The sequence below is a fragment of the Eucalyptus grandis genome, chromosome 10, assembly GCF_016545825.1.
Source record: "Eucalyptus grandis isolate ANBG69807.140 chromosome 10, ASM1654582v1, whole genome shotgun sequence".
Lineage (NCBI taxonomy): Eukaryota > Viridiplantae > Streptophyta > Magnoliopsida > Myrtales > Myrtaceae > Eucalyptus > Eucalyptus grandis.
In genome coordinates, this window is record NC_052621.1 from 18,631,362 (window position 1) to 18,644,175 (window position 12,814).

General features: G+C 40.3%; 1 protein-coding gene and 1 pseudogene across 1 annotated transcript; both read left to right on the forward strand.

Moving 5' to 3' along the window:
- Positions 1-1,146: 1,146 nt before the first annotated feature.
- Positions 1,147-5,310, forward strand: LOC104422126 (EEF1A lysine methyltransferase 2). The gene is made up of 7 exons (XM_010034356.3): positions 1,147-1,456; positions 2,434-2,559; positions 3,119-3,319; positions 3,402-3,498; positions 4,286-4,389; positions 4,495-4,546; positions 4,812-5,310. Exons 1-7 carry the CDS (start codon positions 1,230-1,232, stop codon positions 5,031-5,033), a joined length of 1,029 nt encoding a protein of 342 aa, XP_010032658.1. The 5' UTR covers positions 1,147-1,229; the 3' UTR covers positions 5,034-5,310.
- Positions 5,311-9,588: 4,278 nt separating this feature from the next.
- Positions 9,589-11,698, forward strand: LOC104423696 (annotated as a pseudogene).
- The last annotated feature ends 1,116 nt before the right edge of the window (positions 11,699-12,814 follow it).

A 12,814-nucleotide genomic window follows, 5' to 3' on the forward strand; every position in this document is an offset into this window, starting at 1 on the left:
AAATTGTATACTTATGGCAAATGGAAGGTAAAATTCCAAATTAATCTACTCGTCAATTGTCACGTATCATCCAATTTAGTAATTTAAGTGTGAAATTTAACATAAACTAACGAAAGGTAAATTTGTGGCACATGTAGTAGTTTGAGATTTTTAGTGATATTAACCTATAATATAATGGATCTCATCTATATGTTTGCTTCTTTTAATTGGGGAAACATTGGTTATATCTTTAATTATACTTATAAATGTACATATGCATCTCCAAGCAAAATACTATATTATCTTAAAAATGAAAAGCGATATTCTCAAATGAGCTACAAAGGACGAAATCTGATATATTAGCACGTCATGTCTATCCCGACATTTCATGGGAGTTCATATTGTTTCTAACTCAAGTTCCATGACATGTGATATAGACCAATAAGTCAATTTCCTTGGCTACAAACGAGCTTTTCCTTAACAAGCAATGCCTAAATTTTCCCCCCATGCGTACAATTGCACAAACCGGGCCTCAACAAGAGACTTGCGCGATCGGTTACTAGCTAAAGTGACAAAGAGTGCTCCCTTGATAATTGTGCTGGTTATGTTTGAGTCTGAGCAATGCGCTCGCTTGGATCAATTTGAATGTGCCCTTTTCTTTATACTTTGGTCTATCAGATCAGCAATCATGCGCAAGAAAAAAATGCATTGTACGCTCCAGATTTGACCCGATTATTTTGAAGTGGAAATATTTCTTCTCTATAGACCTGAGCAGGTCTATAAAAGACTCAATGGGAGCCCCCACTAGAAGGAGAACCTCCTAGGGTGAGAGTCTCCAAGTGGGGTCCCTGTATCTCGTCTCTTAGGAGAGAAGCAATTCTGAGAGAAGTGAGGGGACCATAGTTGTTGGGGTAACAGCAGGTCCGAAAAGGACGGTGATTTGGATCCTAACCTCCTTAAATAGAGAGGGTACCCAAGGACATGTGGTGGTTTGCGTTAAAAAACAAACCCGGGGCTCTAGCGGGCTTAAATGCCAAGTTCCGCCAATAATTTAGGCAGCGCGGTGGGCCCAGAAGCCTCTTCCAAACTCTGGCCCGAAAGGGACCGGGCCGACCCGGATCTTGGGAGGAACGTGGATCTAAATCTCGTACCTCGACAGTTCGAACACGTCCAAAACCCCCCCGCACGAGCTTGAGCGGTCGTCTTCGCCGAGGAATACAACAGTCCTAGAGAGAGAGAAGAGAGAGAGAATGGCCGGTATCCGATTGCCGCCGGAGGACTCCGAGCTGCCCCAGCCGGCCCGGCCCGGACCGGCGTCGGTCGATCTCGTGTCCGACGACGACCGCTCGGTGGCGGCGGACTCCTGGTCGATCAAGAGTGAGTACGGCAGCACCCTCGACGACGACCAGCGCCACGCCGACGCCGCCGAGGCCCTCCTCACCTCCGGCAACTTTCGCGCCGCCGCCTCTGATTACAGGTCTCGCGCGCTCCCTCTCTTTCCCCCTTTTCGCCGCGGGTCGGTTCATTTCCGGCTTGGTGTTTTGGGGTCGTAGATGTTCTGTGGAAATGTTGGCTGCTCTGCGTGTGGATGATCGAAGTGGGTTCTTTACTTGTTGAATTGCTGTTGAGCTAGTGAATCGGAATGGGGCGCCAAGAAATTGGCGTTTTCAGGGGATTTGTGCTGCTTTGGAGATGGGTTTGCATTTCTTTATGGTCGCAGTCTGCAAAAAAATTCATTTTCTCTTTAACCTAACCGTTGTCAATCTGGGATAGATAGTTTTAGGAGTTCCACGTTATGCATTTCTCATGTATGTGAGTTTCCTTTTTGAAAGGTGTGAGACTAAACGGAGATACTTCACCCAAAAGAAAAACCTCTAAGATGCTTCCTCAAAGGTGAATACGGATTTTTTTTTTTTTTTTTGGTAAGGGCATGCGAGGGAGGGCAAACGACTAGTCTGCCAGCACTACTCAGACATTGCAAGTTACGAAATTTGTGGAGCCTATGTATAAACGCAATGCTAACTTAGTTTGGAATTTTTGCATGGAAATTACAGGCTGGAGGGCTGTACCTTCTCTGGTTAATGTCAGTTTGAATCAATTCTTTTCTTGGTACAATCAGTATCTTGTTTGAATGCAGCTTTGCAGTTATAAACTGGAGGTAAATGACTGGTGTTCATCCAAGGAATAGATGCTTGACAGTGTAGGGTTCCCAATATTGATTCTGGAAGAAGAGAGGATTGTTTGACTGCTTGAAATGTTGCAAAATGAGCTAATTGATAACTCTACTGTGACTAAAAGTTTTCCCTCCGTTTTCTTGGTACTGTTTTCACAAAATGAGCTAATTGGTAGTTTTACTGTGAATTAGTTTTGCCTTTGTTTTTGTTCCATTCAGCAACAGAGAATATGAAAATCTTCGAATCTGGAAGGCTAACTAGCTTGGATTTGTGCTAACAGTTCAGACAAGGAAGAACCCGATGCTGATGGGGTAAGCTCAATGCTTGGACTTCAGAGCTATTGGGATTCTGCATATGCGGATGAATTGACCAACTTCCGTGAGCATGGCCATGTGGGTGAAGTTTGGTGAGCATTCTCATACTTACAAGTGCAGAACACATTCTCTTTTCTTTTCATACTTACTTTGAGCAAATAGTTGTTTGTGTTTACTTAATGTTCATACTGACACATACATAACCTTATATGGTAAACTTGGATGGAGAAATTGAATAACCGCTAAACCTTATCTCTTGGAGGGATTGATTTTATGTTGGTGCTTCACTCATAACTTTGTAAACAGAATGGTAGTTTGATGATGGCTTATTTCTTAGTACGTCAGAGGCAAAATGTAATTCAGGCTCATGATATTTTTCCCCTTGTATCATAGTTTGTTGCAATCGCGAGCATTGCCTGGAACTACACGGTGTTGTACTTTGGCAATTCTTCATTGTTTTCCTAGAATTTTTATGTTCTAAGTCAAATAATTTATATATAAGAACTAATCCTAAAATCGCAAATGCTTCACCAGTTCCTTTATAATGCTAAGTAGTGAACGAACGATGAGGTAGGTAATTGAAGATTTTTATGACATAAAATCCTCCTTTTTCTCCAAATTTATTTGTCTGACTAGCTGGTTATGTTGAAGGTTTGGTTCCGATGTTATGGATGTAGTAGTTACTTGGACCAGAAATCTCTGCATTCAAATTGCCCAAGGTCACTTGCCAACTGATGCTGATGATGTCAAATATGAATCTGGTGAAGATGGTGATAAACATTTATGTGGCTGGAGTGTGCTTGACATAGGAACAGGCAATGGTTTGCTTCTTCAGGAGATTGCTAAGCTGGGGTACGCATTTAGGATAGGAGATTGCCTGGATTATTAACGCTAGGTGCTTGACCAAGACTGAACATTTATTCCTCTATTTCAGGTTTTCTGACTTGACCGGAGTTGATTACAGTGAAGGGGCAGTTGACCTCGCTCGGAGCTTGGCTGATCGGGATGGATATCCTAATATAAAATTTTTGGTATGACAGTCACAAAACTCTGGACATACTTCGAGTTCCTACTTTAATTTTTTTTTTAATCCTTTCCTTGCCAAGTAAATGTGTGGTGTCCTGCTTGTAAATTTTGACTACTTGAGGGGTTTATTTTTACATATTGAGGTTTATATTTTTGGATCCTTCCTTTTATTCATTAGTTTTGGTGCAATAATTGATTTTCAAATGTATGGTTGATGATTGCAACGTTGCCTATAACTTATAAGGGGGAACTAAATTAGGCACTACTATCAAAGCGAAAAGATAGTTGAGTAATACTACATCACATGGATTGACTCCCCGTTATGATTTTATCTCTCTCGTTCCCTGTTTTTCACCTCTTTTCATGTGCCAGCGAAACTATTAAACCAAAAGGCAGTTATTAGCCTGAAGAGTCTGTTGAATGATTTGATCCTCTCTTCTTAGAATGACTTGGGGATTTTGCATGAGGGCCCTCACATGTGCTTGGGCTTCCATGACTATACCAGTCTCTTTCACCAGAAACCATTGATATTTAGCCTCATCGTCCTCCACAATTTGCTTGTGTTTCTTTTATTCTTCTTTTATTCTCTCTTTTTTGTCTTATGTTGAGTTGTTTTTTATGTTGTCTGGTTGTGCTTGAAATGGGTTCAGCAATATATGGCTCATTCTGTGACTTATTTATGCAACAAATCATGCTGTGCAAGTTGCAAAATTTTTTAGTGGAGAATTACAGAGGCATTTAATCAGCTGTGTGTCAATTTTCTGTTAATGTTCCTCTCTTTTGGTACGTCAGGTTGATGATATTCTCGAAACAAAGCTGGATCAGCAGTTTAAACTTGTCATGGATAAAGGCACGCTAGATGCCATTGGATTGCATCCTGATGGCAACGTTAAAAGGTAAAACAGTGAAATAGTATGACTTTCCTCTGTGCTTCATGTGGTGTTGACATACACTTGTATGTTGAATCTCTATTAAGATCTGAATACATGCTTCATTTTCAGGATTATGTACTGGGATTCTGTTTCAAGATTGGTGGCTCCTGGTGGATTGTTGGTAATGTCCCGAATCTGTTACGTACTTAGTTTTGTTCTTCTGGTTTTATTGTATATTTTTCAACTAAAAGGTGCTGTTATTCCTATCCTTCATGAACAAGGATCTTCAAGTTAACAGCTGTTAATTTGAAAACCATGGTTTCTGTTTATTCTGATCATTAGTTGTGGTTTTCTCTGCCATGTAGCTAATTTTGTTGTTAATTTTGCGCATATAATTATGTACTAATGAAAGTTATCTTTTTTGTCCCCATGCCTTGTGATTATAGGTCATCACCTCATGTAACAGTACCAAAGATGAACTGGTACGAGAAGTGGAGAACTATAATCGAAGGGGAGGTAGTCAACTGTTGGAACTAGAGGCAAAGGACAACGACACATGCAGAAATCCTCCCTTTAGATACATCAACCATGTTCGCTCCTATCCAACCTTCATGTTTGGTGGGTCGATCGGGTCACGCGTCGCCACAGTTGCGTTTCTTCGGAACTAGGAATCTCACTCCTGCAATTGTTTTTCCAAGATATGTTTCTTTGTCCATTATAACATGGTGCAAGCAACTTATGTTTCTTGAAGACCTAACGATCTAGTGAAAGGCTAGAAGTTTTTGCCGCATGTACTGGACTTGCAGTTACCAGGAAAATACAGAATTTCATGTAAAGCTTGTGCTGTCTTCCCCTTATTTATTTGTGTGGGTGTATGGGATTCTTTCTCTGATGTACACAAAGGAGCGGATTACAGACGCAACAAATTTGACATGGGTTAGCAGACGAGCACTCCTTTTTTCGCTTTGTTGTATGCTTGTTTAAAGTCCCATACCGACAGGATTGCTATCTGCAGCGGACACTTTGTTATGGTCTATAGATAGATAAAAAAATTGCGAAGCTCCGTAATGGGAGCATTAAGTTGGTTGCGGAGGGTTTGGAGAGGGGGATCAACCTGTTACGGAAGGGAAGTTGAATCCGTTCGATCGAGTGCGGAATATGCCATGTTCGTCAGTCAAATCGAACCTTCCCGTGCCTGTACTGGAAGAGCAGAAACTTCCCCCCAGGTCTTAGGGCTGTTTGGGATCGCCCTCTTCTCGAGGGTTATACTTCAGATCTTTTTTTAATTGAGAAACACCTTGCTGGAAAAACAAGATGAATGCGTCAAAATTACAAGGGGCGGTCGGCACTGTAGCATTGATATCTCCAACGTGCTTCTAAACACCTTATTCGGTTAGTCCCATTGCTTATATAGCAAATAAAGACAGTGAAATTCTGGCATAAGAATGGCCTAAACTCTTCATCAAAATAACTGACAACATTGTTTGTCCCCTACGTATTTTAATGAAAGTTAACATTTTCTTGTTCTTGTGCAATTAAGAGGAACCCAAGATGAACATGAAAGTGGAGAACCATGGTAGAAGAGAAGTTAGACCATCGCTCGAAATAGATATGACGAAGGATGACGTGCAGAGATTTTCGATTTCAATACCCCAATCATGTTCGTTTGTATCTAAAACTCATATTTGATGGTTTTATTAATCCGCTCACACCTCGTCACAGTCTCCGTTTCTCCAAGGTTGAAAATCCACTTTTCTAATTGTTTTCACCCAAAACACAGCGTTGTCGTGTAAGGTTCAAAAACGGATAGCAGATATATGTTGTCAGCTTATCTATGTATTTGTTCCTCCTTATAGATATAACAAACCAAGAAAGTGAGTTGTGGGTTTGCCAAGAATCCCACATCGGGGGAAGGGCGTGTCACTCACATTTTATATAGGTCAGCACGGGCAACCCGATCACAGCTGGGCTCGGTAACGAGAGCCTGTGACCCAAGTGGGGGGCATTAAGTTGGGCTGGAAGGGGAAGGGGCAGATGATGGCTTTCGTAGTCATAAACTGAGGCCTGAGGTAGTAGGGGCGTGGGAATTGGGGCTTGTTCCGGGAATAAGCGCCGACCCCTGTCTTGTAAGAGCAGGGGCTCACAGCCCATAAAGGTATACTATCTTGTCCGGAATTGGGAGCCCAGTTGAGCTCGACAATCTCCCCGACGTCCACCTTTTTGTCCTGGTTGTAATGTCCATGTTTGTAAACTTCTTCTTCTTCTTTTTTATTTTTATTTTTATTTTTATTTTTATATCTTACTTTATTTTGACTTAAAGTAATTAACTCGAGTATTAGATGAATATTAACAGAATAAAATTTTTAAGAAAAGGAAATTATCTGTTGGTTTTCCCCTTTAACTCTTTATGGTCACCTTACCGGTTCTTTTTCCATTTCTTGGGCCGGTGGTATTTCACATTAAGATTGTGCACTGAACACTTGGCCTTCGATCATGGATCGGTTTTCATTTGACCACTAGATGGTGATCTGTCTCTATGAATTGGATTTGCTTTTGTTTTTCTTGTGGAGTCAAGGGGACGGTGCTTCTTTGAGTTTCTTTCTATTTGGGTTTTGGTTATGAATTGTTAAGTAAAATCTGATTTTTTAAGGGTTTTTTTAGATGATCTTTCAATTTCGTTTTCAGGGTTTGGAGAAGGGTTTTGTGATTCTTGAATTGGCGAGAAAATTTCGAATTCTTTTTCTCGATTAGACGCTTGAAGAAAAAAAAGCGAGATTTTGATTTAGAAGATTTTACCATTGGTTCATCTTTTCAAAGGCGTTGTAAAATTTTCTTTTGCGGTAGATTGTTAGTGATAGTGATTATCTGATGTCCAAAATCTTCTTGTCCTCCTACCCTAAACTCAAAAATGTTTGTTCTTTTGCATAGACGCAGTGCATATTCATGGAGACTGAGGCTGGACCTTAAAATCAAACCGAAAAAATCTAAGAAACCTAGATTCTCCTTTCTTGCCACGACCATCATCGCGGAAGAACTAGGGTGCAATCTGTGCGAAGAACCTCGCTCAGGTCCGTCGGATCAACGGACATCGACCAGGACAAAGTATTTGGAGAAAGACAGTGGAGAACAAAGACCTTTTAGAGAACTCCTCCGAATCGAAGGAGGGCAGAGACGGAGCTTTGAAAAAGAGCTACAGGAAGCGCGTGATGTGCGGGAGGACGTGGACGGCAAGGGCCGAAAGAATGAATAAAAGTCACAAGAGAACCGCCTCGGAAGAGACCGCGAGCAAAAGAAGGAGACGGTCAACAGAGCAAAAGGAATAAATACGGGAACAACGTATATTATGGGCAAAGATGTGCCCTAATATGTTGAGTTTCTTTGCCGTGGTGACGTACAAGAACTTGAAAATCCCACATCGGAAGAACGCGTGGACTACAAGCACTTTATATCGAATCTGCAGACAAATTAGTGTGGTGTGGTTTCATCTGTTAATTTTATTTTATTTTTATTTTTTTTTTGGTGGTGGCAGACTAATTTTTCAAGATCGCGCCTTTCTTCCCATGCAATAAAACATCTGATTAGTCCGTGTTGCGAGGCTGTTCTTTTTGAAGTAGTGGGATTGCACAATGTCTGGAAAACCATTAATTCTCAATCAAGATACCAGCTTTCTTAATACTAGTCATTCAAGATATATAAATTGTTATAGGACGTAGTAAAAGGCCATTGGCAAACTTCTCGGGGGCGGAGTCGTGGAATAGTGCAGTGTTGTTATGCCTGTCAAACGGTGGATTCTTTTTTGTGGCGGTGGACTAATTTCTCAAAATCGAAAATCGCGCCTTTCTTCCCATGCAATAAAACATCTGATGAGTCCATGTTGGAGGCTGTTCTTTTTTGAGGTATTGGGATCGCACAACGTTTGGAAAACCATTAATTCTCGCTCAAGATACCAGCTTCCTTTGTTGCTTTTGGAAGAGTTTGTGGTATTTGTTTCGTTCGTCCCTTAATTACAGCAATACAGACGGTCAGACCAAAGCTGTTAATTATATTTCGAGAAACTTAAACCCCCAAGGGCAAACGGCTGGTCCACCAGCATCTTAGAATTAGCCAGGTACAAAACTTTTGGGGCCTATGTATAAACGTAATACTGATTGAGTATGAAAATTTTTGCCCGAAAATCACCGTTGAAGGATTGTACCTACTCTTGGTTCAAAAGAGGGTACTCGCTGGAGGATTGTACCTTCTCTGGTTAAGGTCAGTTTCAATTAATTCTTTCCTTGGTACAATGGTTGTTTGACTGCAGCTATGCTATACGGTCATAAGCCAGAGGTAAAGGACTGGCTTCACCCAAAGAATAGTCGCTTGGCAGTGTAGGGTTCCCGATGTAGATTCTTGAAAAAGAAAGGATAGTTTGATTGCTTCTTGAAAAGTTGCAAAAGGAGCTAACCGTGATAGTTCCACTTTGACTAATATAAAAGTTCTCCTGCTTTTCTTTGTACTATTTTTTTGCAATATGCGAACTTCTGATAGCTTTACTGTGAATTAGTTTTGCATTTTGTTTGTACTAATTTATACTCCATTCAGCAAAAGAGAAATATGAAGTTTTCAAATGTAGAAGGCTAACTTCATTGGATGTATACTAACAGTTCTGACAAGGAAGAACCAGAAGATGATACTTCAAAGCTTTCAGGATGCTGCATATGCAGATGAATTGATGAACTTTTGCGAGCATGGCCAAGAGGGTGAAGCTTGTTGAGCATTTCTAGTACTTGAAAGTGCAGAACACGTTCTCTTTTCTTTTCATATGTATTTCAAGCATACAATTGTTGGAATTTACTTAACATTTGTACCAACACATGCTTAACCTTCATATTGTAAATTTGGATGGAGAAAATCGATTAACTCCACTTATCTGTTTGTAGACAGAATGATAATGATAATCTGATGATGGCTTATTTTGAAATACGTCCAATGGAAATTGCCATTGGCCTATAACTTTTTCCCGTTGTATCATAATTCATTGTGATGGTGAGTGATGGTGAGCATTGCTTGAAAATCCTGCGTTCTACTTTGGCAGTTCTTCATTGTTTTCCTATATCTTATATTCTAAGTCAAAGCACTATGTATAACAACCAATCCTAAAATCGCAAATGCCTCACCAGTTCCTTTATTATGCTAAGTGGTGAAGAAGTGATGAGATGGGAAAATGAAGATTTTTATTATGTAATGTTGAAGGTTGGTGCTGATGATAAGGACGTAGTAGTTACTTGGACCAGAAATCTCTGCATTCAACTTGCCCGAGTTCACCTGCCAACAGATTCTGATGATGTCAATGAATCTGCTGAAGATGGGGACAAACATATATGTGACTGGTGTGTAGTTGACATAGGAACAAGCAATGTTTGCTTCTTCAGGAGCGTGCTAAGCTAAGCTAAGCTAGGGTAAGCATCCAGGGCAGGGAGTTTGCCTAAATTATTAACGTCAGGTCCTTGATGAAGACTCAACTTTCTCTTCATCCATTTCAGGTTTTCTGACTTGACTGGAGTTGATTACCGTGAAGGGCAATTGACCTCCATCGGAGCTTGACTTATCGGGATGGATTTCCAAATGTTAGAATTTTGGTATGACAAAGTCACAAAACTCTTTTGACATAGAAATTGAGTTTCTACTGTACATGTTTTCTCCTTTCCCTGCCCAAGTGAAATTGATGGTGTCCTGCTTCTTGTAGACATTGACTATTTGAGGGGTTAAATTGCACATATTGAGGTTTATATTTTTGGATCCCCTTTTTAAAGATGTCCAATCCTTTTATTCATTATTTTTGGTGCAATCATTGATTTTCGAATGTATGGTAGGTGATTGCAATGTTGACTACCAATAAGTGATCAAGCGGACCTAAAGTAAATACTATCATCAAAGCAATAAGACATTGGAGTAATACTACATCACATGGATTAACTCCCCAATATGATTCTATCTTTCTTGTTTTCTGTTTTTCCATATCTTATTAAGCCAAAGGCAGATAGTAGCCTGAAGAGTCTTTTGAATGGCTTGATTTACTCCTCTTGGAATGACCTGGGTTATTTTGCATGAGGGCCCTGGCGTGTGCTTGGGCTTCCATGACTCCATGCCGAGCTTTTTCCCCAGAAACCACTGATCTATGTAGCCTCCTTGTCCTCTGCAATTTGCTTGTGTTTCTTTTTTTTTTCTGTGTCTTATCTTGAGTTGTTTTTTATGTTGTTTGGTCGTACTTGAAACAGGATCAGCAATACATGGCTCAGTCTTGGGACTTGTCACCGCACTGAAGCACACTGCTCAATTGCAAAATTCTTGATGGTAGTTTCTCTACTAGGATGGACATGGAGCATTACAGAGGCATGTAATCAGCAGTGTGTCAATTCTCTGTTCATTTTCCTGTGTCATGGCATGTTAGGTTGATGATATTCTCAAAACAAAGCTGGATCAGCAGTTTCAGCTTGTCCTGGATAAAGGCATGCTAGATGCCATTGGATTGCATTCTGATAGCAACATTAAAAGGTAAACCAGCAAAATAGTGTGCTTCATGTGGAGTTGACATATACTTGTATGTTGAATCTCCATTAAGATCTGAATGCATGCTTCATTTTCAGGATTATGTGCTGGGATTCAGTTTCAAGATTGGTGACTCCCGGTGGGTTTTTGGTAATGTCCTGAATCTGTTACATACTTAGTTCTGTTCTTCTGGTATTATTGAATATTTTTCAACTAAAAGGTGCTGTTATTCCTATCCTTCTTAAACAAGGATCTTCAAGTTAACAGCTGTTAATTTGAAAATCATGGTTTCTGTTTATGCTGATCATACTTGTGGTTTTCTCTGCCATTTAGCTGATTTTGTTGTTAATTTTGCGCATCTAATTATGTACTAATCAAAGTTATCTTTTTTGTCCCCATGCCTTGTGATTATAGGTCATCACCTCATGTAACAGTACCAAAGATGAACTGGCACGAGAAGTGAACTATAATCGAAGGGGAGGCAGTCAACTGTTGGAACCAGAGGCAAAGGACAACGACACATGCAGAGATCCTCCCTTTAGATACATCAGCCATGTTCCCTCCTATCCGACCTTCATGTTTGGCTGGTCGATCAGGTCACGTGCTGCCACGGTTGTGTTTCTATGGAACTAGGAATCTCACTCCTGCAATTGTTTCCCCCAAGATTTGTTTCTTTGTCCATTATGACATTGTGCAAGCAACTTATGTTTCTTGAGAACCTAACAACCTGGTGAAAGGCTAGAAGTTTTTGCTGCATGTACTGAACTTGCAGACACCGGAAAAATACAGAATTTCATGTAAAGCTTGTGCTGTTTTGCCCTTATTTGTTTGTGTGGGCGTGTGGGATTCTTTCGCTGATGTAAACGAAGGAGTGGGGTTGCAGACGCAACGAATTCAACATGGGTTAGAAGACGAGCACTTGTTCTTTTAGCCTTGATGTAAGCTTGTCCAAAGTCCCATACCGACAGGATGCCGTCTGCAGCGTACACTTCATTATAGTCAATAGATAGATGAAAATTTGCAGAGCTCCGTAATGGGAGCATTAAGTTGGTTACGGAGGGTTTGGAGAGCGGGATCGACCGGTTACGCAAGGGTAGTTCGTTGGATCGAGTGTGGGACATGCCGTGTTCGTCAGTCATATCGAACCTTCCGTGCCTGTTTTGGAAGAGCAGAAATTTCCCTCAGGTTTTAGGGCTATTTGGGATGGTCCTCCTCTCGAGGGTAACTGAAATCCTTTTTAACTGAAATGCCTTGCCGGAAAACAAGATGAATGCGTCAAAATTACAAAGGGCAGTCGGCATTGTAGCATAGACATCTCCAACGTACTTCTGTTCGGCTAATCCCATTGCTTATATAGCAAATAAAGAAGGGCATGAAATTCTGTCATAAGAATCGCCTAAACACTTCATCGAAACAACTAATGACATGGTTTGTCCTCTGCATTTTTTTTCAATGAAAGTTAACATTTTCCTGTTCTTGTAAAATTAAGAGTACCCATGATAAACAAGAAAGTGAAGGACCATGGTTGAAGAGGAGTTGGTCCATCAATCGAAATAGATGCAACAAAGGAGGACGGCATGCAGAGATCTCTTGATTTAGATACATCGACCATGTTCGTTCGTATCTGATCTATACTCGGTGGTTTAATTGATTGGTGCGCATCTTGTCACATTTTGTATTCCTCCGAGGTCAAAAATCCACTCTTCTCTTGACCCTTGCTATGTTCAAAATAAAATAGCAGTCTATCATACAAGCTATTATTCTTATTGTAATTTATTGGAATGTAACAAGTTGTACTGTATAAATAAAAAATATATATATATATATATATATAATCTTAATATAGATTAATCTAGAATATGTATCTTTTTGATATATGTATTGATATATTTAATGTACATAGCATCCCAATTCTATTTAA

Excerpts from the sequence above, each read along its gene's own strand:
- LOC104422126 (XM_010034356.3), top strand. The coding sequence starts at position 1,230 with ATGGCCGGTATCCGATTGCCGCCGGAGGACTCCGAGCTGCCCCAGCCG. Across the intron at positions 1,457-2,433 it reads GCCGCCGCCTCTGATTACAG|TTCAGACAAGGAAGAACCCG; the intron begins GTCTCGCGCGCT and ends TTGTGCTAACAG. Across the intron at positions 4,547-4,811 it reads TGGCTCCTGGTGGATTGTTG|GTCATCACCTCATGTAACAG; the intron begins GTAATGTCCCGA and ends TTGTGATTATAG.